This window comes from Berghia stephanieae, chromosome 2 (assembly GCF_034508935.2).
Source record: "Berghia stephanieae isolate SIO BIC M18660-M18661 chromosome 2, UCSD_Bste_1.3, whole genome shotgun sequence".
Classification (NCBI taxonomy): Eukaryota; Metazoa; Mollusca; class Gastropoda; order Nudibranchia; family Aeolidiidae; genus Berghia; species Berghia stephanieae.
The window spans coordinates 61,056,623-61,083,367 of record NC_088361.1 but is presented as its reverse complement, the minus strand read 5'-3'; the positions used below and the strand labels follow the sequence as shown (position 1 = coordinate 61,083,367).

Sequence of the window (26,745 nt, the reverse complement as noted above, 5' to 3'; positions counted from 1 at the left end):
CAAGGATCCGGAGTTTATCCCGATTTCTAAAGCGTGACACGGACAATAGCAATTGCTTGCCATTTTAAAAAAAAAATAGAACACTAGTATACTGCAAAGTATTTCCGCAGGTCTAAAAGACCTAGCTACCTAATCACTGCTGGGTGGACAGGGGTTCAAAATGTCGTGATCCTACTCCACCTACAGTTGAAATTTTTCTTGGTCTTTTCTATAGTCTAGCCATTAATGTTTGTGTTGCTGGATCTAAGATAGATCACGAAACAGTCGATAGTCGAAAGGCTAAAATGCATTGATGTTTTGTTAGTTTAAGTATTTGATCTACCTGGGTGGGTTCTTCTGACCTCCCATGGTGGGGAGTGAGGTCATCTGTTTTGTCTTCTATTCCCTATAATATCTGTTTTCACTTTCTATGTTGCTCTCTGTCTTTGTCCGAGATTGAGATTGGTAGTTTTGGAAGGTTTTTATTTGTTGTTGTTTTATTTTTTTATTTTTTTAGGGGGGGGGGGGCGGCGGTTATTTGTTTTGTTTTGTTTTTGTTTTTTTGTTTTTTTTTTTGTTTGCTTGAATTTTGTTTTGTTTTGTTTTTGTTTTGCTTTTGTTTTTGTTTGGGTTTTTTTTTTTTTGGGTGGGGGGGGGTTTGTTTGTTTGTTTTTGTTTTGTTTTTTTTCCCTGTTCCTGACGGGAATTCTAAGCCTGGAGGGAAACGGTCATATGTAGTCCTATAGTAGTCCGCGGTGGAATATTATAGTGCCAAGGGTCAGGAGCGCTTGGCCAGCACCCCAAGTTGATCCCGCCAGCTTCCTCAAAGACTGTTGCGTTTCTCTATCTTCCGGGCAACTCTTTAGAGATGTACTCAATGGGTAAGGATGCGGCCCAGCGTAACCCTCAGGTATTTAGGATTCAGCTCATATGGAAGAAGCTGGTCCCCGACGAAGACGTTCACTCTGCGTCGTGGATCACCATCTGAGTGGAGATTTATAATTCAATATGTTTTCCATGAACAGTATTCGATTTTAATAAATAGGTTGATTAGCATCACAGTCACAATCGAAAACTAGGATTTAAGTCGTTTTATTTCCAGATTTTCAGATGGTAGATTCATTAAAACCTTTATGAGAGAACTGATAAAGACGAATGGAATAACATGTATTGTTAAAAAAGTTCATTCTGGAAATTGTTCATTTTATGTAAATGAGACACATTTCAAACAAAGCGCCTTATTCTATTTGTATTTTGCAACTTTTTCATTCATTTGATAGACAGAAAAATAATTCAAATTCATTCAATGTTCATCCATTTGCCTTCATTGACGTGGAAATCACCAAATCTAATGAACAAAAATGAATACAACAGCTTTTTAAAAACAATTGATACAATACAATGTGTTGGCAGAAGAAGGATTTTTTTTCATCTATTATCTATTATCATTATCCATTATTTATTTATTTATTTATTTATTTATTTATTTATTTATTTATTTATTTATTTATTTATTTATTTATTTATTTATTCATTCATTCATTTATTTATTTATTTATTTATTTATGTACTTATTTATTTATTTATTTAGCTATTCATTTATAAATTTATTGAGAAAAGCCATTGGTGTTTTTCATCAATAGGAGCCAAGAACTAAAATGAGAACGTTGGATGCAGAAGACAGAAAGACAATCAGACACGAAAAAGCTCAACCATCCATATTATCTCATTTTAGGGGGAAATCCTTTAAAGAAAGATAACTTCTGATTTTATTTGTCTATGCTTTATTTAATGGCTTATTTCCCTTCCATACATAACCTACCACACACAAAGCTCTATCTCTAATGAACATAAGAATAATAGAATGGGGTTCGATGGAATTGTTTTAGCTTTTGGTCGCTTTATTAAAGATTGTTAATATGTGTATATAATTCGTTTATCTAAAGTTGTTGTTTTTTTCTATGCAATTTTGACAACCATCACCGTTGTTCAAATTATGCTGACTTCGTCAAAAAAGCTGTCCCATTATTATTATTCGTTTCATGACAGCCATTCGATTTTATTTTTTTTCTACATAGCCGGAAGTTCATCTATTATTATTCTTTACGACGATTGTCGCACAGCTTTACAACTCACAAATGATATGAAAATCAGTGGTCCTCGCAATGATTAGTCTATGCTGCATTTTCCTGTGATTTAAGATTTCCTTTGGATTATTCAATACATAGGCTGCAAAGTAAGTGGCAACTATTCATGAACTCATTGTGGATTGACGGGTTATTTTAATTTAGGCTTCTGAAGAATGTCAACAACCGTTGTCGCCGTCGTCTCCTCTTTTTGTCTTACCTCTTACTCTCACCGAAATGAATCACTCACTGATCAGTTGAATCGAATGTAAATGTCAGCTCAACTGAACTGTCAGAATATCAATCAACCTTCTCAATGTTTTGATTTTGACGCATTATAATAGGATATATTCCGTGTGAATCATGAAGAAAGTGGAAGCGGCTTTTGTGACCCGGGTCAGATTCTGATGCTGATCAGTGAATCTCAATCTCAATCTCAGTATCAGACTCAGACAAGAATCAAGAGAGGAGTAGGAATAGAATCTGTGAAAACCATATAATATAAGTTATTTGCCTCATGAGAACAATCTCGTTTCTAGTTGCTTTGCTTCTAGTGCAAATTGTAAGGTGGCGTTTTTATGCACCTCCGTTGGCGGTGATGAATGAAAATGTGTTGCTGCATACGTCCATCAGGACTCCATGAGGTTTAAATAGTTTTAGATTGTAGTTTAGCACGCAGCTTAGAAATTACCGATGTACAAGTAATTAAAGAATAATAACAATAATTTTAAAAATCAAAAGTAAAAAGAAACATGGCACACAAATACTGATCTCTCAAATAAATAAATAATTTTAGAAAATTAAAATCGAAGTTTTTTTTAAAACATGATAAAAAGTTGTGGGGGTTTTTTGTTTTTTTTTTTGTTTTTTTTTTAAAAGAAAGAAAAAACTGCAAACAAAAATAAAGTAAATTTTAAAAATGTCTACAATGGGAATCGAACCCGGTACTTTCAAGATTAGAGTCTGACTGCTTATTCGCTGCGCCACGGAGCCACCTGACTGTTCGTCACATCTAATTAATAAGGTCTTTCTAAAACATTATTTTACCTTCAATGCAACTTTTACTTCTATTTTCTGGTTTTATATTTCGATTTTTTAAATTATTATTTTTATTATATAAATTTATTTACAAAAAGATCCTACAGATGTCACAATATAACTTTCGCCATGTCCAAATACAGAAACACAATATCGCTGATGAAATTGGGTGGGATGCGCATGCGTGACGGAGGTGTATAAAAACGATCCGTTAAGATACACCGTCAGCGGAGGTGCATAAAAACACTACGAAATTGTAATATTCATCATCCGCTTTTTTTATTGTTAAAAGTAAAAGTTAAACATTTTTGCAAATATGAATTTTTAAAATTAAAACGGAGTCCGGAGTGTCTATGTACACGGTAACCGTGGGCAATTTTGTGAGCAGCAGCAGTGGGAGTCAAATTGTGACCCAACTCGCCCATAAGAAAGTTGTGAGTGGAAATTGCAGTTCTCTTTTTCTAAAAGTTTTGGCAGTGTCTACGTACACAGTAACCAGGCACCTAGCCTCAGGATCTACGTACACAGTAACTGGTTTGCCGTTACAATACAAGCAATGGATGGACCTCACTCTGTATGTGTGTGTGCGTGCGCGCGCTTGTGTGTGTGTGTGTTATTTTTAGAAATCAAACAATGCAATTTAACCCATTATTAAAGTTAAAGGCGTGATTCAAGGTTACCGTGTACGTAGAACTTGAGGCTAGGTGCCCGGTTAGTAACTAAAATAATGATCCCAAAATATCTGCGATATTCCTCTTTATAACAAAGCTATGCATCTTTAATTGAACCCCCCTAAAACTTTTAATAAAAGCGAACGGCAATTTCAAGTCATAATTTTCTTATGGACGAGTTGGGTCACAATTTGACTCCCACTGCTGCTGCTCACCAAACTGACTAAAGTTACAGTGTATGTAGACACTCCGAAAAGTTTTAGGGGGTTCAATTAAAGATGCATAACTTCGTTATAAAGAGGAATTTCACAGATAATTTGGAATCATTATTTTCGTTACTAACCGGGCCCCTAGCTTCAGGATCTATGTACACGGTAACCTTGAATCTCGCCTTTAATGGGTTTAATTGTATTGTTTGATTTTTTAAAAATAACACACATACAGAGCAAGATCCATCCATTGCTTGTATTGTAGCGGCAAACCAGTTACCGAAGCTACCGTGTACTACGTAGATCCCCGGCTAGGTACCCGGTTACCGTGTACATAGACACTCCCTTTTTAAAATCTCGCTCAGAAACAGGGGACAAGGAACGAAATGAATATCGCGCTAGAAACAGAACAAGCAATCAGAGGCAACAAAAAAGTGTGTAATACACTAGGTAAATATTTATTATATATATATTATTAAACAAAAAAAATAGATAAATGAAGTGCTTATTCGCAGTAGTGAACACAACGCTGTATTTTCTGTTCAAAATGACGTGTTGTCGAATGGCTTGAAGGAAGTTGAATGGAATTGTGTTAGTTTGAGAAGGAAAGAAAAGGAGGGTTGATTGAAACATTTTGTGTGACTTAGAATTGAGATTTTGAATTTTTCAACTTTTCCTTCAAGTCTGAAACTTGACAAGATCGTGTTTTGTTTTGTTTTTGTTACCCCAGTCAAATCAATGAAAATTTCCCCATCCCCACCTTTCCATCTTGATCATTCGTTCACATATTGAAATCTATCAACTTATCTGTCAGATTACTTTATAATGAGAATAGTTCCATCCCTGTTTATTGTTATTATTTACTTTCAGTTAAATATATTTTATAGAGTTCCATGAATATCTCTCTCTCTCTCTCTCTCTCTCTCTCTCTCTCTGTCTCTCTCTCTCTCTCCCTCTCCCTCTCTCCCTCTCTCTCTCTCTCTCTCTCTCTCTCTCTTGCCGTGGTTCATGACTCATATCTCAGTGCTCCTGCAGTGATAGAAGTCACCATCAATAAACTACCTCTATTACTACAGCAACCTCCACTTTGTTGTTATCAAAACTATAGCAACCACCACCACATTTACATCATCATCATCATCATCATCCTCCTCGTCATCGCTGCCACTGCTACAACCACAACCATCACATATCATCATTATTATCACTACCACAGCTACTACAGCATTATCAAAACTACAGCAACCGTCACCACCATTACATCATCATCATTATCCTTATAGTCATCATCACTACCAATACTACATCATTGCCACCACCCCTACAATCAGAACCAGCACATCAACACCACCAGCACTACACAACAACAGACACATCGTCATCGTCGATGAAATGCAATAATAATATTAATAGTAACAATTTTTTTTAGTAATAAAATTAATAATATTAATAATGATAATGTAGTTTATTTCTATTTTGCGCCCAATCCTCTATACAATAATGCTCGTAGGCTACTACTGCAAATACAGAACGAACCCACATTTGCAGAACTGCAAATGTCTGAAATGAATTATATCTACTATTTGCAGTACTACTGCGAATACGAACGCTATCAACAAGTCACAGTAACTGCAAATAGAGGAAATCACTATTCACTGCTGCGAATAGAGGTGGCCATATAAATAAATCTCCTCATTCAGAAAGTAATGATCAGAGGGAGAAAATGTTATAATATTATATAAAATAATTATCACTCAGAAACATGAACAAATGATCATAAAGAAGAAAAAATAATTATTTTAAAAAAACATTTTGCTCAGTAACAGAACACCAAGGTCAGATCAATGCTATCATCCACAGAGTCCCTACTACCAGCACTAATATTCACTGAGTTCCTTCCAACATTCCTGTTATCTAATGAGACGCTGCCACCAGCGCTAATATCCATTGAATCCCTACCACAAGCTCTATTTCCCACTTAGGCAAACTATCACTAGTCACTAGGGTCCAAATAACGATGGGAGAGGGTCACCCACTTAGGCAAACTGTCACTAGTCACTAGGGTCCAAATAACGATGGGAGAGGGTCAGAATAATGACTAGATTATTGGTACCTCAGAGGTCCGAATAATGGCGGCCAATCAAAAAAGTATTTTGCTACAAGTTATTACAGGATGTTAACTGTTTTCCTTAGTGGGTTACCACAAGTTGTCATGAACAAAGTGGAGCGGGGCTCATAAAGAGCTTCTGAAACACTGGCCTAACTGCTAACCTTTCAAATTTTAAACTGTTTGCCAGTAGCCTGGAAGCTATTGACAAACATTTGTGAATAGGCATGTGGTCTATTCACAACAGTTTATGAATAGGCATCACTTTTTTTATCGTGTTCCGTTTCTTTTTTTTATTATCATTTTAACTGCACTTTGTTACGCAGTTTGCAGTAACAGTAATTGACAGTTTATTCAGCATCGCAGTTGGCATTGTATGTTAACCCACTGTTTATCTGTTTCATCACTGACAGTGTAGGTTAATGCATACTATTCTGCGCCTCAGTTGTGGTGATTAAAATAAGTTTTAAAATCAAATTTCAAACTTAAACGCAATAATTTGTGTTGTTGCTCTATGCACTTGAATAGGCCTATAATTTTGAAATATCATATTATAAATAGAGGCCTGACTTAAGAATATGAATGGGTTGAGAATCTGCTCTGGAGAAAATTTTCAGGTTTAATGGCAACTTTGTCAAATTCCGGTGAGGACTTATGGATCCAGGACAGCACCTACCATTTCAAGTGTCATCACAAACACCACAGCATCATTTCCCACATCCTCCATCTTCATCATCACTAATACTGCCAACACACGTCATCATCACTACCACTACTACCAATACAACCGCCACTACTACGTTATTTTTACTACTACAACCACCATCATACATCACCATTATTACTACAAACACTACCACAACTACATTCACCACCACCACATCCTCATCACTACTACTACTAAAACTACTACTACTACTGCTGCTGCTGCTGCTACTACTACTACCACTACAACTACTACTACTACCACCACCACCAACCACTTCTTCTATAACCACCACTTCCACCACATTGTCATCACTCCGACTACTGCTACAGTCACCACCACATCATCATCACCAGTCACTTAATTATGGACGAGATGAAAAGATGTTACCGGTGACTCTAGTTCCAGTAGGTAGAAAAACACATTGACATTGTCTTTTGGAATATCGAAATGTATATTCATTTTTAATGTAAACAGGAATTAGGAAAAGACATAACGAAGTTGAGATGGTTATACCTAAAACTAAATGAGATTTGACAAGATGTCAATTTGGGCAAAAAACAAACTCAGCAAAGCATCCATGAATAGCCCCATAATTTCTGTCATCATTGCTCAATAACAGTCTGCTTTGTTGTTTGTATTGTTCTTACTGTGAACACTATGTTTTCCTGGTGTCTTCCATGGTTTTTGATACTCTCGGTTTAAACTTATTAAAGCTTTCTGACCTCAACCTGTTCATATTAATAAGTCAAGCCTCTTGATATAATATGATATTTCAAAAATATAGGCCTATTCAAGTGCATGGAGCAACAACACAAATTATTGTGTTTAAAATGAGATTTTAAAACTTATTTTTATCACATTACTGGGGGTGGATAAAATCCACTAAATTTATAGTTTTTAAAATTTAAAGATTCAACTTAGCATGTAACTTGATATCATTTTTCGGTTCTTGTGACAACTGGTCTATGATTTGATTTGTGACAATAATTACAAAGTTCCAGCTCAGGTATCATGTCCTTCACTCATTTTACCTCTTTCGGCTTAGCTGTGAATGAGTTTCTTTGATGTGGTGACAGACATTTGTTTGGAGGTGTATAAATGCTGAGTCCCAAATGTGTGATATGGATTTTGTTTTTGTTTTTTTGTTTGTTTTTTTTTTTTTTGGGGGGGGGGGGGGGGTTCCCTCATAAATATAGCCTTCTGGTGCATTGAAACTAGTGGTGAAAGCATAACTTTTTTGAACATTTGTAATATTTAAGATTGGCATGTGAGTTGGATGTTACATCTTTTGGTTGGGAGTCCTCATTTCACCTGGTTTTGGTAAATTTTAGATTCTTTCTGGTATTCTCCCATAAATAACATCAGATCATTGATGCTATCCTATTACGGAGAAAAGGTGTTCATCTGGGTTATATCATCTAATAGTAGAGCAAGGATCAGGGGTATGATTTTCTCAATATACAAAGATTCCAGTTTTGAGTCTTGCCACCATGCTGTGTGACTTCGAGCAAATTACTTTTAACGAGTCACAGAGATTGTTATTCTTATGGTGACTCAAGAGTGGTTCTCATTCTTAAGATAGTTTCCCTCCAGTGAAACGAAATGCTATATAGTACATTTAAGCGACAAAAACAAAAAGAGTACAATACGGATTATCAGTCATAATTTATAGTTTCCTGTCTTGTTTTGAGTAATGCTCTGTAATTTGTGTGCATTGTTCAGTGTTCAAAAGCTTTACCTGAGGCTGTTTCAATTGCAATTTAAATATTTGTCACCAAAAATATTCATTCTAAGATGGCATTTCAAAAGTGCAAATTATGTCAGGCATGCCTTTTAAAAATGGTATATAAACAAAAATGGATTTGTGGAACTCATGCTCAGCATGTTAACAATAAAAGTATCAAAATGTTTGTGAACACCATAGTTTTTGCATTGTATCACACAAATATAATCCTGTAACCAGCAAGGCTTACATTCTCTCAAGTTATAATTTCTATCATTTGTTTTATGAGGAAATGACTAAGGACATAACTGACCTAACAATAACAATTTTCACCCAGCAATGAATGGTATGACTCTGGCTGCTTTAATGGAGCCAGAGTTGAATTGATTCAACTGCTTTCTTGGTGAAATAGCTATAGGAAAGTTATTATGTCACCAAGTCGTAGTAAATATCGATACCAGTCAGTTAAGGATTAAAGTTTTTTTCAGTATTGAAGAATAAGGAGCTTTAAAAACAGGTTGAGTGAAGAAGCCTCTCTAAAGGACATGTGCCGTACATAAGGGATTAGATTGGTTCTATTTCACTTAAATTAGCCATTGAATGATTAATCTACTGCACAGTACATGGTGCAATTAGCAGTCTTTGAAATGTTCTATAATATAAAGGAGTCTATGAGTTATATAGATCTGAGTAATGATTGTTTATCACATTCCTTTGCAAACTGAGTACTTAGTATATAATATTTGAAGTGATGGCAGTCACACATTATTTTGTAAGCAGGATAACTTTCTCATAAATAATTAATTAGATTTAGCATCACTTAGCTGGCCGCTATCATCCGTTCCTTTATAAATATGGAAACTCGGAGATGGGGATTAATATTCCCGGATTGATTTATAGTGGGGAGAATAAATTTATTTTTTACTTACAGGAAGTAGACCAGAGATGCGCAAAGGTGTGAATGATGCTTGAACTAACACTTTCATAAAAACTGTGTAGTGATATTGTCAGATAATGGATAATAAATATTTCATCCCGGGGGTCTTAAATTAGATTGTATATAATAGTAATAGCATTTATTTGACTAAATCTCACTGTCTCACTTTTCTTTAAAACTTTGGCATTGTATTTTTTTTTTTTTAAGGAATCCGTTCAAGTAATATCTTAATGTCAGCTGCATATATAGACTTCTATAAGAATTCAGCAAATTGTAAGGAATTAAATGCAGCAATATTTAGACAGGTGTTAAAGGATTCTTGGCAATAAATGACAACAAAATAATTATAAGACGAAGAAAAGGCAGTAGAAGATGATTATATTAATAATACTAGTAGATGATAGCAATATGCAATGATAATATTTCTTTTTCAATTATAATGATAAACATATAATAATCATGGTCCGTAATAATAATAATCATCATGATCATAATAATAATAATAGTTTTTATAGTGGTAATAATTATTGTGATATTTATTTGATTTTTAATAATGATCATTGATTTTTTTTTTTTAAACGTGAGATTTTATATAGCGCAATATCCACTAAGCGTACTCAAATCGCTTTACAAGCTAGCTAACTGACAACAATGTTAACGTCCAGGTACTCATTTTACACCCGAGTAAGGTGAGAGATTGTGAGTAAAGAGCCTTTTCCAAGGACTCAATTATGCTCCAAGCGAAGCTCGAACCCAGGACCTCTGGGATTCCTGACCTCCCATAGTGGGCAGGTAGGCACTTACTGTGTATTCTACCCCCTTTATCTGTTTTCCAACATGCTTTTTGTCTTTGTCTTGGGATGAGTTACTTGGCTTTGTCCTGGCCCTGGCCGGATATCCCAGCTAGGAGGTAAACAGTCAAATGTACAGTTAGTTTTGGGAGATGATTTTTTTTTTGTCTTGTAAATCCTCTGTTATGCACTGTATTGTGTTTTAATTACATGTATTTGATGTGTAAACATTTGAGTGTATTCGTCTTAATGGGGACCTGTGTTTGTGTCTGGATGAGACTTAGGTGATCTCAAACTAAGTACTTTGATAGTGTGCTCTTGGAGTCTACATGATACGTTTCCTATTTGAACCAATTCCCCTGTCTTACCTTTTCTTGGGTGCTTTCATTATAATTCTAGAACTTTTTACTAACCCGTTTTCTTCCTTTTTACTGGTGTTGATATGACCTTAGTGTGTTGCAAACGCCTTAAAGCCCTTAAAAACATAAAAACAAAAACAACCCAGAACCTTCCGATCTGAAAGCGAGAATCATACCACAAGACTACATAGCCAATTAGATAAATTATTATCAGAATAATTAATAAACTGAGCAAAATTATTTTATCGCTTTAGAAAACAGTCTCCATTCCTTCTAAACCTCAAAGGAAGGTCGATGTGGCATTAGAAAGAGCGCAAGATATCACAGATAATACAAATGATTGGTCAGGAATGTGGCTTGTCAAGCAAACCAATGGGTCTAAATCTAGATAGTTACCTAGTAATAGTAATAATACGTCATATTATCCGAATTATTTGAACGGATCAAATTTAAGACACGGTCAGAGAGATAACAGACATGGAACAAGTGACAATTCTGAATGGATACGCGTGTTATCTGCAAAGCTCCCCGTTTTGCTTTCTATTATTACATGTATTATCGTTATCAGCGAGTCCCAGAAGTGATAAGATCGTAGGAGAATGTTAAAAGATTGGTATCTGTATCTGGTGAAAGAAGCCACATTCTTGGGTCATGACGCTGCCTGTAAACTTACTTTGGAACCTGGCGCAGACCTACCCACCAATCTATTTCCGCCGTATCGCTTGCCTCTTCTTGCCTTTATTTAATACAATGTTGGAGAGGAGGCTTGAGCCAGGGTCTTGTTTGTTTAATCTTTTGTTCGTATGTTCCATACAATTGATGTTTTTAGTTACAGGGTGGTTTAACAAAGCTATTAGTTTTGTTTTTGTTTGTTTGTTTTGTTTTTGTTTTTTGTTTTTTTTTTCATTAAGGACTATTATCAAATTTTTTGTATTTTTTTTTTCTCGTATGAGATTAATTAAACTGCTCAAGACACCAACTTTTCTGATGTGTCTGACTTTGCATGATAAAATAATATAGTTTGTGATCTGTCATAGAATCTTTACTAATACGTGCGTCTTCTTACTGAACCACATGGTAAAAGACTGGTCCCACAAGTACTCTACAATCGGGGCCTTTAAATCAAACAAGCTGCTTTATCGGGAGTAAGGACTGTATTTCAATCTTATGAAGAATTTGCAGTTTCAATTAAAATTAATCGATTCATTTTACCTATGAATACCGTTCTTATTTACTCATTCCTTTTTATGATATTTATTGCCCCAACCAACTAGGCCATTGAACATTTGGTCCAGGGGTCGATTTAGGTTGGCAGTTCTGTCTTTGTTGTAGAAATTCCTGCCAAGTCTGGAGGTTTCGTGGATATATAGGCATGTCTAAGATGGTCGTCATTTATTACCTGTTATGTCTGCTTAGTGGTGTAATAATATGGCTTTTGTTACATATTGTGTCATTGTAATGATAGCGATAGTGGTAGCCTTCATCGCAGTTCATTCGGCTCCGTACTTATCCTTCATCTCTCTCTCTCTCTCTCTCTCTCTCTCTCTCTCTCTCTCTCTCTCTCTCTCTCTCTCTCTCTCTCTCTCTCTCTCTCTCTCCGTGAGAATATGGATTTGTCTACCCTAGTATTCTTAAAAACTGGGAGGCAAAAAGTCGTTTTTGTCGCAAAAATAAATAAATGAATAAAGACACCATGAACCATCTTACACCCTTCTCAAGCACGTCAAATGCAACTTACTATCTTGCCAAACAATAAGTATCAGGATTAATATAATATATTCTGGGCTTTTTTGTTTAACATCTACTTGATGAATGTCAACTGTGACTAGGATTTGTGTGCACCACTCTCCCATTCAGTCTTTTCGCGTTTGTTCTATTTGGGTTGTTTTGTTTTGTTTGTTTGTTTGTATTTTTTAACTTCCACCTCAGTCTCTGCGTCCTTAATTTCATCATTGTTCATTTCGTCCTTGCTCTCATCCTCTTTCTCTTTTCTCTTCCTTTTATTTGTTTAATTCCCATACTTACAATCCCTGTTCCCATTTTCTCTCCCATATTTATTTATTTATTTATTTATTTATTTATTTATTTATTTATTTATTTATTTGTTTACTTTTTAATTTATATATTTTAAACTCCTTTTGCCTTGCCGCTCCTTCATGTTTTGCTTCAAATTTCACAGATAGTCCTATCGAATCGGTAGGTCCACGGGTTGTTTGCGGTCAGTTAATCCTTCTTGCTCCACGCGTTTATCCTCTATTGAATCTCACTATTCAGGAGTGGCCTGATGATTCCGATTTACCCCCTATGCGACATCAAAGAGGACAATTATTAATGACCGTAGCGTGTAACGGGACACAAGCATTGGTGTTTGTCTTCTCATGAAAGTGACACCATCCTTTCAAGTCCTGGGTTCGTAACCTCTTCTCTTGTAGCCTGGCCTACGCCCTTTTACTACTGCTAAAGAGGAACAAAAGGCTACGTAACAGTAATTTTCGGTTACATTAACACTTGAACAGATTTTGTTTTGTTTTTTCTTTTTTTAAGGGCTTTGAGGTTTAATGGATATTGCGCCATATGAATGCTCACGTTTTTTGTTTTGTATGTTTTTTTTTTTTTTTTTTGTTTTTTTTTGTTTTTGTTTTGTTTTCCTTCTTGTTTGGTGGTCGGTTTCAATCATAATGCTAATTGTCCGTTGTCTAAGTGCACATATTAGCAGGTCTGATAACCGAACGCAATTATGGGCTTGATTCAACGTTCCCCAGCACGTATAACAATGAGCCCATAACAACTTGGAGTTATCAGACCGGCACACGTCGCTCGTTGTCCTTAGCCATAGTCATCGTGTACCTTCTGGTCTGCATTCTCGCACTCCATACCTACTCGGAAAGCATAATGTTTGTAAAGACATGGTGTCCGAATAATAACATTCATCTTGCTCATTATTTCGCTTGCTTGATCGAATCCCTGCCTGGATCATTTTTACTTTGTGTACGCTACAATATGATTTGGTTTGGTCTAATGGCCTCATGGTATGATAATGACTATGTCGTACGTACTCTGATCTTCCTGAATAGGAAGTGTCTTTGCAAGGGGAAAAAAAAAAGAGGGGGAGGTGGAGTTTCGAATCTGTAAACGACTTAGTAATTACTTGTACGAGCGAAAAGAAAAGCTTTATAGGAAGAAGAAAAGAAAAAAAACCCCGTTATTTGCGCATTATCCGCTTTTACACAATATCATATTTGACATTTGTTTCAATATATAAAGCTTTACCCCCTCCCCCTTCTTTACCCTCGAATAAGGGGAATATTTAGATAGTACCGTATCTTATATTCTATAACCTTATTCTAAATCTTATAATATCCTCTATTGTGTAGCTTTTTGTCGTGTCGTGGTTTTCCACCGATGGAATGAATGGATACACTTGCAGGGATCACGTATGGCTGGATAGTTCGTCTCACTCTTGATACATTGCTTAGCAAGGACTATGAAAAATGTTTTTTTCTCTTTTTGAGGAAAAATTTTGTCTAAAATCAAAGCCCTATCTCCACTGAGTAAAAATGTTTTTGAATTTTGAAAATCCATTCGTAAATAAACAAGTTATGCAGTTTCAAAGGCGTCATTTATTTGGATGACCCGCAAAGAGGAAAAAAACGCGAAAATATGGGACGCTTTTTCGGCATTTTTTTTTTTGACCTTTGGTTGTATCTTGCGTAATAAATAGATTAAAAGATTGAAACTTGAAGAGCAAATTAGGATGGTGTTTTGTAAAATACGGGAAAAGTACTCGTCAGATTCATATGAAATTTTACAACCAAAAAGAAGAAATGTTCATGTATTACCTTGTCAGCGACAAAACCTCCACGCCCGGTAGTTTTAGAAATATTTTACTCCAAAGAATAAAAATCTATTTTTAACGGTCTTCTGGTAATCGCGCGAGTTTTGTCGCTTGACATAATCTAAAATGACCTTTTTTCTAACTGTGTGCCAACTTTCAGTCATATTCATCGATAAACAGCGTCGTAATTAATTTTTTTAAATAGCATATAACGAAGCGGCTTCGTCCCATATTTTGACGCAAATTCGGGCACTTCGTGAGCGAAAAAGAGGCCCAAAGATTTGTGCGGGATAGTCATTGCTACATTGCTACTGGAACCGTTTCCAAAAAAATATAATAATAATGATGATGTTGATGGTGATGATAATGATTAATAAATAAAATAATAAAAGACTACTTGCCACATACTGTTTTATTCTATTCGAAACCTATTAATCGCCTCATCATCCTTTTTCGCGTCTCACAACTGCCACCAAGTCTCTAAAGTTAAACAAATGCAACCAATCACATAGTTCATTTCAACAGTTATATAATTCATCCTCTCTGTGTCAAGGGGTTCCGGATAGTCTTAGACCCTGTTTCCTTCTCGTTTTAGGTTCTTCATTATTGGCCAGTTTGTGTATTATATTTAATTATCACAGCAAGGCTGTGATAAACAAATGTAATTTACTTGAAAACTTTTAAATGTTCATGGTCTAATATGCGGCTATGTGGCCTTGTGGTATGACATTCACCTTCGGGTCGGAAGGTCCAGAGTCCAGGGTACGAGTCCTGATCTGAACGGCGCAAAATTGAGTCCTTGGAAAAGGCTCGTTATTTCACTTTCTCTCGCCATACTTAAGTGTGAAATGAATACCTGGCCATTCACAGCGTCGACTCTGCCGGAAAAAAAATGTACCATCGCCTATAGGCGCCATGTCTCGTCCCACATGATAAGTATTATGTAGGCGAGGAACCCAGTCTGTCGTACTCTGAAAAGGCACATATTTATACATTGGCCAGAAAACTCTCCTTCAAATATCGATAGATTTAAATGATTCGCATATTCGCCGAAGCCCCCGGGTTTGAGACTTTTTTGCTAAGATGAGAGTCATTCAAATCGATTGATATTAGAAGGACGAGTTTTTTGGCCAAATTTTAAAATATGTTTTATCAGAGTACGGCAGCATTGTTAAACGCTTTGAGCACGTTTAGTGGGTATTGCTCTATATAAATAAATGCTCAAGTTTTTTTGTGTGTGTTACACTCTTGTTGTAGCTTCACGATCATGAGAAGTGGCACTGAGGTTAGGAGCACCTCCGACAATTTTATAGGTTTTGTTTCTCACTAAAATATTTCAAGACCTTGTAGTCGTGTAACCAAATTGAAATTGTGAATATTGCAATGGTGATTCTTGTCAATTTTAAAGGTTTGTAACGTTGTTTCTCGAAAGATGCCAGAAATTCCAAATTCTATTTTGGAAAGGTTGAGTTATGGGTCTCGATCAGGGACATCTACATAGGTACTTTTAGTAGTCTCTGGTCCCGATACATCATTAAGTGCAAAATGTAAGGTGATTGGTTTAGTTTGATAGTTTGACATAATAATATACGAAAATCGCGTCAAAGTTAATCATCATCATTATGGCTTATCCTTCCTGGACCATGTCTCCGTAACTGCCAACCAGCCGAAACAAGTTTCTGTCCAGCGCCACCTTTCCACATTCAGCCACTATCGTTTCATCCATTCGTTAGTACTGTCAAAGTTACTGCAGTTACAAAAAAAAAAAAAAAAAAAAAAAAAAAAAAAAAAAAAAAAAAAAAAAAAAAACAACCCAAAAATCAAGAAAGAAAGAGAAAGAAAAAGGAAAATACGTCATTAGTTATATGTCATACAATATTTCACCCGTCAGTCTTTATTTACCTGGAAACCTTAATATAAACTACTGTGTAAATATACCTGTTAAAAACGCCTGCAGCGTTTCCGGGCTGGCTCTTGTTCATCAAGATGAAAACAAGATAAAATGGCCCATCTAGTATTGTCTTGGGCCCCTCGGGCTGTTATTCTGGACTTGTTTCACCTCATAAGGTTTAACAATGATATCTTTTATTGTTATTGCACGGTTAAAACCTATGCAGTCCATGATCTCGTCTTAGCTGGAGAGGCCAAGGTGAGGTCACACGAGTCTAATTTGTAACGACGCCTGCGTAACTGTTAACTTGTTTTAATCCAGAACAATGCACGCCGTCCGCTTGTGTTTTCTGTCAAGGCATATGAATGAAGTCAGTGGTTGCTGTGTGTACGTCAGACTGTCGCTGTTGTAGTAAGCAGTATCGCAGTCGTGTGAAGTAACTGTTTAGGTTTTTATGGCTCTACTGGCTCTGGCCAAGGGTTCCGTCGGTACTACCAGTTACCAAAAAACCCAACCGCTAACCGCACCGGCCGGTCCTTTGAACTATTCTCCGATCTAGCTAGATATCTAGTTTACTAATATGATTGGTGTCACGTGTATGAGAGTCTGCCTAACTTCATGTTGTACTTCTTTCAACGTCCAATCGGTTCATTTATGCTTATTACTTCCACTGGACATGAGGATAACGTAAAAAATATAGAAGAAGAACATTGTGAATGAACTTGTGTTTAATGTTGAACTACATGATATAATTCATCAAAGTTGAAATTGCATTCTATAGCTTTCTATTTGCTTGAGTGATTATTGACAAGTGTGAGATTTGGATATTTTATTTATTTATTTTTTTTTACATTTTAAGAGTGTTCAATACCATAATTTGAAATAATTTGCTTAAGATGAATTCTGTGTACCGATGTTATTTCATTTTAATTTTATGTTTTTCCGGGGTTTGATCTCCGGAATCAATGTCAGATGGATTGGTAGAGAGTAGGAGGAGATATCCATAGAGAATACAGGACTAGTAGTCTGTGGAGATATCCGATGTAATGTAAGACCGACCCAGGTTATAGCCCTCTCAAGTGTGCTATGAATCAGGTCCACTTACATTTTGAGCTGATTTTAAATGTATATATATATATATATATATATATATATATATATATATATATATATATATATATATATATATAATATATATATATATTGTACACAGAGTTTATCTTCCGTAAAACCGAGCACATTCCAGGTATTGTTATTGGAGTTAGGAGGATAAATAATCTGAGATATGCAGATGATACAGTATTGGAGTTAGGAGGATAAATAATCTGAGATATGCAGATGATACAGTATTGTTGGCATCGAACTAGACAAATCTACAGATCCTTGCAAATCAAATAAACCTGAACAGTACAGCAAAGGGTCTAGAGATGAATGTTCAAAAGACGAAGGTAATGGTCATGTCAAAGAAGCCTGAAAAAAGCGCAAAAGTCCAAATTAATAATCAAAACATCGAACAAGTAGATTCTTTTAAATATCTTGGACAGACAATGACCAACAACGAAAAGAATGAGCTGGGAGTGAAAAACAGGATTGCTATAGCTAAGTCGAGGTTCAGTCAACTGAATAACATTTTAACTTCGCAACAAACGCAGATGAAAACGAGAATAAGAATACTCAAATGTTATGTCCACTCAAACACTTCTCTACGGCTCAGAAACATGGACCTTGAACAAACAAATAGAGAAAAGAATTGAGGCCTTTGAAATGTGGACTTTCCGTCGCCTTGGAAAAATCAGTTGGAAAGAAAAGAAAACAAATCAAGAAGTCTGTGACATCCTTGATATCAGACCGACCCTAATGAAAGTAATAAAAACAAGAAAACTTAAGTATTTTGGACACCTAAGACGCCATCAAACTGTCAAGAAGGACATTCTTGAGGGTAGAGTTGAGGGGAAAAGAGGAAGAGGCAGGCCAGCAAGAACTTGGATAGATGATGTGAGGACATGGACAGGATTGTCGGCAGCCGAATGCAGTCAGCAAGCTGTCAACAGGGAAGATTGGCGTGTCATTTCAAGTCGACCTCAACCCATGAGATGACACTGGAAGAAGAAGATATATATATATATATATATATATATATATATATATATATATATATATATATATATATATATATATATATATATATATATATATATATAGCTCAATATCCGCTAAACATGATCAAAGCACATTACAGGGGGTCCCTGGCCAACAGCAACTCTTAACATTTAGGACGTGATATGATGCCTGTCAGACGATTTTACGTTTTTTTCGGACAGAGACAACGCTGTTAACGGCCAGGTACTCATTTTACACCCTGAGTACACCCTGGACCTTCCGATACAAAATCGAGTGTCGTACCACAAGGCCATATAGCCGCACATGTGGACCGATTTTTCACTGATTGAACCAAGGTTGAAAAATTCTCGGTGTAATAGCATGCAGTTCAGAAATTTGATGCACTCTTGTGTTTGGGCGACACTAAGTCATTTTTAAACATGCGCGTGATTTGCCTCTACATTTTCACAAAGCATTATATTGTCGACCGTTAACACTATTTTGTTTGTTTGTCTTGTTTTTAACTGATTTGCGATCGTCATCTGCAGCTCATACTTAGAGTATAGGCTACCACTGAATATTTTAGGATATAAGCATAACCACCATCAAAGAGAACATACGTATAATTTTTTTTATTTTATTATTATTATTATTATTATTATTATTATTATTATTATTATTATTATTATTATTATTATTATTATTATTATTGTTATTATTATTATTATTATTATTATTATTATTATTATTATTATTATTATTATTATTGTTATTATTGTTATTATTTTCTTCGCCAGATTTATTTGGATTAATTCACCGAGATTATCTTATCGGACATTGTTGTGTTGTGGGTGGAATCAGTATCATCACCAATTGATCTGTTTCTATTCACAACCGTTCTTTATTTGCAAGGAAGCAAGAATGTGACAACATACACAATGCTTGTCGGAATGAAAGCGGTGCCCTGACACCATGGACTCCAAGGTATGTACTGCATAATTTATGAATGCATATTATTCATATTATATGTATGTACTCGTCTCTGCTTTTAATCGGTCTTGTGTTTGTTCTTTAGGGAGAGTTAGAGATGTGGGGGGGGGGGGGGGGGGGGGGGGGGTCATCCATGCCAACTTTGTGCGTCTGTGTCGGCTTGTGGGGTGGCTCTCACCTCCATACCAAAAGGTCCAGTGATCGAGTTTTCAATCCGAGCAGCGCATAATTGTGTTCTTGGAAAAGGTTTTGTATTCAATTTATCTCACTGAACTCAGGTGTAAAATGAGTACCTGACTGTTAACAGCCGTGTCTCTGAAAAAAGATTGTAACATCGCCTAACAGGCGTTATGTCTCGTCCTACATGTTTATTTTTGCTGTTGGATAGGGATCCCCTGTAAAGCGCTTTGAGATCGTTTAGTGGATATTTCTCTACATAAATACTCAAATTAACTTATATGTGCACTCTTCATAGATGCGATTGAGGCGCTTACTCTATTGATAAATTATCAATTGCGGTAGAGCCATTTAAAAATAAATGTGTCAGAAATTCATAATAATTTTTTTACACGCTTTCCAATGATTAATCACAGTTATGAGAAATGGTTCTTGCATACACGCGCGCACACACACACACACACACACACACACACACACACACACACACACACACACACAAATGGAACTGCTACTTCACTATTTGTAATGATTCACCCAATTCTATGGGGGCGAAATGTGGAGGTTTGTCACTTCTCCTTTGTAATTGTTGTGTCCAACTTAATCAACTTAATCTGACAACAAAACCCGAAATACAAATTATAATAACAAGACTTATGAATTATGCACGTTAGGTCTGAGATCAATGAATGAATTGAGATTTCCTTCCTCTTAAATTTAAAAGAAAAATTACTTCTGCTTGTAATCTATAATATGTTTATGAAATCCATAGCCTTTGTGAAAAGGAAGAATTTATTAGATGTCGCCACCCACATCAAAATGATGATCTTTTTCGAGAATATTGAATGCCCCCCTTTTTTTTTTTTCGGAAATCATCTAGAGTAACTAAGTGGACCGGTGGATTGAACCAATGTGAAATCGAGTCAACGTTTTAATTCGAGGATGGGTGTTATCGGTGGGTGGGGGTGAAAAGAGAACAGAAATATTAATGTAACACGGAGTCGAACCCAGGCCATTCACATGTCACTCAGACGCTTTACGAATTGGGACATCGGGGTTTTATATAGGCAGGGTGTTGTTAGAATTAATTTACGCCACCAGTCTACTTCTAATGCGTCTATTGTTGTCATTGCAAATTTATAGTGTTTTGTCTAGAGAAGATATTAACTTCTCACCTACTCTACCGTAAGAAATGATTAGGCCTTGTTCTCATATTATGTGTAATATTAGTCCAAATGTACTTCCGTAATCGGCTTAGAAGTATTCTTTGGTTCGGTTTATTAAGTTTACGCTACGGCTTTACATTTGGTCTTAAAATACCATCAGAGCACTTGTATTTTACCGATAGCAGAAGGCTTTTTGCTTGTTTGTATGTTTTGTTTCATTGATTGCAGTTGATTTGTTATTTCGAGGCCAACATTTGCTTATTATTGATTTCTTGTTGAAATCTCTGGGTGTGATGTTGAGTAGTTATTTACAATTATAGGTACATTAAAATAAAATAAAAATTCCCAGCCACTATTATTAGTTGCTATTATAATTCGGTTATATCTCTCACCCTACTCAGGCGTCAATTGAGTACGTGGCTGACAACGTTATCTCTCGGTGAGAAAAAAAAATATGTAAGAACGCTGATACCGCGTTATGTCTCGTCCTACATGTTAAATGTTGCTGCTGTCTTGGGATCCATTATAGACCGCATTGATCCCATTTGTGCCTATTGTCTCAAAACAGTTTTATATCGGGGCGGTTTGGATGGTGAAAATTGAAATTATAGCCGGAAATGTGAAATGTGTGCCAAAAATATTTTAGTTTTATAATGAAGAAAGAATGTGGATTCCTTGTGAGCTAAAAAGTAAATAATTGTCATGGCCCTGATCATTAAAAAAATCAATCACTTGACTCAGCTGGAAGGAAGGAACTCTGATCTCGGCTGTCTTGTGCAAGGCTTTGTGGTTAATAGCATGCTTTGTTTTTATATTATTATTATTATTATTATTATTATTATTATTATTATTATTATTATTATTACATCTTGGTCATATTTTGGAGGGTTGGGTGAAAGACAAGTTTTTAACTTTGAATTCCTTTTTCGTCATCTCTGGATCTTCACATCGACGCAATATTAGGTTTTGAGTTGATATTGTGCTGTATAACAACTCTTTTTATATAAAAGCTGGCGGGTTTTTTTGTTGTTTTTATTATTTTATTTTTTTTGGTTATTTCCGTCAGCAGGAGAGTTTGGCCAAGACCAATGACCTCCTTACCGCCCAGACTAGTTTACTATAGTACTAGATTTTACCGTCTTAAATCCCTTAATCAGGTTATACAACGTGTGAAGGTTAAGGATTTTCGAAGCGGTTGATTGCGACAAGGCCGATCAATCAATTCATGAAGCTGTGCGGCTAAGTGGTCTTGTGGTATGACACTCGTCTTTGGATCGGAAGGTCCTGGGTTCGATTCCCGTTCTAGGCGGCCCATTGTGAGTCCTTGAGAAAAGGCTCTTTAGTCACATTCTCTCTCACCGTTCTCATGTGTAAAATGAGTACGTTAACAGCGTTGTCTCTGAAGGAAAACAAAACCAAAAAAAAATGTCGCCTAATGGACGTCATGTCATGTCTCGCCTGCATGTTAAGTGTTGCTGTTGGCTAGAGACCCATTACAAAGCGCTTTGAGCACGCTAATATTACTTGAGCATTAATATTGCTCGATATCGTACACACGTGCTCAAATTGCTTTACAAATGATCCGTAGCTAACAGGAACACTTTATATGTAGGACGAGTCATGACGTCTGTTAGACGATATTTGAATTTTTTTTCCTCGAAAGACAACCATGGCACAACGCTGTAACGGTCAGGTATTGATTTTAAACAACAGCTCGATGATAAAATGTGAGTAAAGAGTCTTTTCTAACGACTCAACTATGCACTGCTATGAGCGGGTCTCGAACCCAGGACCTTCCGATCCTAAGACGAGTGTCATACCGCAAGACGACATAGCCACATGGAAAAGAAATAATTAGCCCATAACAGTTTGGGTTAACAGTCAGACTTGCAAATACGTACACCTTGATTAATACACGTTGAACGGAAAAGGTCGGTACAAGAGTACAAATTGTTAAGGATTTTGAATAATTATGTAATCCTGGTAATGGTAAATTGTCGTTGAATTATACTATCGCTGATTTCTATCTCTGTCTCCTAAGAACTACGATTTAACCCCCCCCCCCCCCCCTCCCATCATATATTTTTTTTAATTATACAAATAGGCAGGTATTGTGTCCAAGAGCGTACCTCTGTATTATGTCATGGCTATTAACAACAACAACACGAATTATAAACGGCGGCTTACCCAAACGATTGTTTTGAATGTATGAAAATTCAACGAGGACTTAGCTCTTAGTTCGAAAGAAGGAACTCTTTGGTGTCTTGTAAAGCGTACCTCTGTATTATGTCATGGCTATTAACAACAACAACACGAATTATAAACGGCGGCTTACCCAAACGATTGTTTTGAATGTATGAAAATTCAACGAGGACTTAGCTCTTAGTTCGAAAGAAGGAACTCTTTGGTGTCTTGTAATGCAAGGCGATGTGGTTAAGAGCTTGTTTTGAATTATTATTATTATTATCATTATTATTATTATTATTATTATTATTATTATTATTATTATTATTATTATTATTATTATTATTATTATTATTATTATTATTATTATTATTGTTGTTGTTGTTGTTGTTGTTGTTGTTGTTGTTGTTATTATTACACCTTGGTCATGTGTTGGAGGGGTGGGCGAAGGACAAAGGAGGAATTAGGCAAATTATGGGATTGGACAATCTAATCAGGTATCCAATTAGAGGATAACCTGACCAACCGCACCTTTTGTTATCGTATTTATTGTTAACCCTTAACCATTAATTGTACAGAATATCAGTTATCACATTACACTATAATAATATACTTGATTAACCACGCCCATTTTATAATTACCCACAGTGAGGTCAACGTAATAAATATTAAGTTGGTTTGATACTTAAAAGTCAATTTTTTTTATTTTCTTCGTGTTGTTTCATTATTTTTGTTTTTATTAACAGATTTATTCGTTTGTTTGATTATTATTTTGTTTATATTTTATTCGTTTGCCATGTGTAATGGAGGCTGTTAGGGGATTTTTGATGATCGGTAACTTAGGCATTCGATCATGATTAATACAAAACGTCTATTATAACAATTCATCATCGCTGGAACTGAGCCTGATATTTTTTTTTATAAGTAAGAATCCAATACTGAACTCAGGACAATGCCCTTTCTCACGGTTATACTTTTTCTCTGTGTACTGTTTGTTTATCATTGTTGTTGTTGTTGTTGTTGTTGTTGTTAGTGGTGGTGTTATTGTTGTTCATGCAGAGGTTGTCCTTCTTCATGACATCTTGTAAAGCGCCCCGAGTGTGTTGTTTTTTCGTGGGTAAATTCTATAGTTTAAATTTATGATGTTGATGCAGCTGTTGTTGTTACTGCCTCTGTCGTTTACGTTATTGTTATAGCATCAGCGATATACTAAACTATGCAATGCAGACAATACAAGCGCCTGTCAGTTTGTCATTGTTGGTTGGCAACAGTTCAAGGTGTCCAGTAGAGCGAATTTCAGTATGAAATGAGCAAAGATTTTAATATGGTCGTGACTTGTTTTTGGATTTTTAAAAACAATTATGACATGACCCTGTTCACCATTTATTGATTTGCAGTCGAGCAGCCCAATGAAATTCATACTTAATCATTCAGCCCAATGAAATTCGTACTTTATCATGATTTTTTTTTCTTTTTTTTTTTTTTTTTTGTTGTTGTTGTTGGTAAAATTGCACTTTTATTGAGCTAACATTTATTACTTGAAGAGTGTACAGCTTCTCTTCTTTCTTCTCTCGCTTTTTTTTTTTTTTTTTTTTTTTTTTTTTTGTTTTTATCAACCTCCTTCGTCTCCCACGCTAATTACCTCCTATGAATCTGATTTAATAGCTGACCACCTCAAGGTCAAGAATAGCCATCTCTTCTCTGTTTCTTAGATGGAGAGAGTCCCCTTTAAGGACTAAATGCTTTCAAGTATAATCTACCATTAGCCTAGTAAAAACAAAACAAAACAAACAAAAAAATATTGAGTTACATTTTCTATAGATATTTATCAAAAATAAATAAAAAACAAAACAAGTAAAAAACGTATTGTTATAATAATATCATTATTATTATTATTATTATTATTATTATTATTATTATTATTATTATTATTATTATTATTATTATTATTATTATTATTATTATTATTATTATTATTATTATTATTCCTATTACTACTACTACTACTACTACTACTACTACTACTACTACTACTACTACTACTACTACTACTACTACTACTACTACTACTACTACTACTACTACTACTACTAATATAGACCTGTAAATTCTCAGTCAATTAACTGAAATCAGTCAATTTGTCAAATTCAAATATTTAAAAAAAGGAAAGAAAGAAAGAAAGAAATAAAAAAAGAAAGAATTCACAAATCGTAGTCCATGACCGTAAAGTAATTAGGAGTGTTCCACAGCGCTACGCATAGCTCATGGGGACCGTTTATATTAACGATGTATATATTGCCAAGACTAAGCGACGCTTTTTATAAAAGGCGTGTCTGAACACTTCCCTGGGTATTTTCACACATCCTTCGTTAAATTATTTTTTCACTTTCCAAACCCGTCGTGATCCCAACTGTAGCCAATTTTAACTGAGCCACCGAGCGATAAATTTCACTGTTTCATCTTAGCCAAAATTGACCACATTTACCTGGCGAGTCTCAAAACTATGATAAAGTAAATTGCGAATGCCAGAAGTACGTTATGTAGACACCTTCAAATCGAAAGTTAGGATAGATTGCTACAAGCACATTTCGATTGCCTCACGTTGTAAACAAACTGGTTGATCGTTTCTTCACTGATTGAGTACCTGATTATAAGGAACAATGGTAAGTAGCTTAATTAATTCACGTGCAAATCAGGACGTTTTCTGCCATTGTTTTGCTCAAGCCCAAGCGAGCTTGCTGTTTTGTGGCGATTTACCTTCATTTCGATTCTTTGAATTTTTCCGCTACGCCTGCCGAAGTTTCTTCTTGATAATTCACTTCTACTTAATAATTCAGTGTATTGGCCTGAAGTCATATTTATTTAAGTTTTTTTTTCCTGTCATTTACTGATTGAAAATCAGGTTTGCACATTGCTACATTATTCTAATGTTCTCACAATGGCTGAGCTGTTCGTGGATCGCAATTCAATTCAGACTTGAGCATCGATAAAGATGTGAGGAATAAATTCAATTGGTCATGGCTAGAAGTTAAAGATGATAATGGTGATTATTTTTCTGACTATGTCAAAACAATTCCAGAGGCAGGAATATGACTTTGATGAAGTCATCTTTACCTATATGAATGACATGCTTATTTAGCATTCCTTCTACATCAAATTATGGCAGTCATACTTCCAGTAAGAAATAACACCCACCATTTTAATGTATTGTATTTATCACTCTGCTCTCCAATGATGCCCTTATTTTTAAAAAAATAATTGAATCTTCAGTTTGTCGAGTTTCAGTCAATTTTTATAGAGCTCATTTACAGGTCTACTAATACTACTACTACTACTACTACTACTACTACTACTACTACTACTACTACTACTACTACTACTACTACTACTACTACTACTACTACTACTACTACTACTACTACTACTACTACTACTACTACTACTACTACTACAACAACAACAACGCGCGTAAATCATGACTTGCATCTAAAAGACTTTCAATTCGACTGGGAAATGTTTCTACATTTTACCTCAAACCTCGTCCCATTCAGTGCATTTAACTTTTCGATACCGATCTGCACCAATTCTGAGTATTGTACCCCCCCCCCCCCTCCCACACACACGCACACACACACACACACACACACACACACCACTTTTTTTCTTCTGCCATTAGAAAACAAAACAATAATACATATCCCACTCTCTCTGCTGACGGTCTGTACCATTCCTTTTGATGTACTTTTAAAAAAC

The 26,745-nt window shown here is 35.5% G+C and overlaps 1 protein-coding gene across 3 annotated transcripts in view; it reads left to right on the top strand.

The window, feature by feature from the left end:
• The first annotated feature begins 2,063 nt into the window (after positions 1-2,063).
• LOC144965277 (uncharacterized) overlaps positions 2,064-26,745 on the top strand; it is a 105,576-nt gene continuing 80,894 nt past the window's right edge. For all 3 annotated transcript variants that reach the window (XR_013643986.1, XR_013643985.1, XM_078900449.1), the window contains exons 1-2: positions 2,064-2,215; positions 19,273-19,459. Coding sequence is in view for 1 of the 3 variants with exons in the window: in XM_078900449.1 (XP_078756575.1) it covers positions 19,448-19,459 (12 nt within the window). In the remaining 2 variants the exon portion in view is untranslated. The remainder of the gene's footprint in view (positions 2,216-19,272; positions 19,460-26,745) is intronic.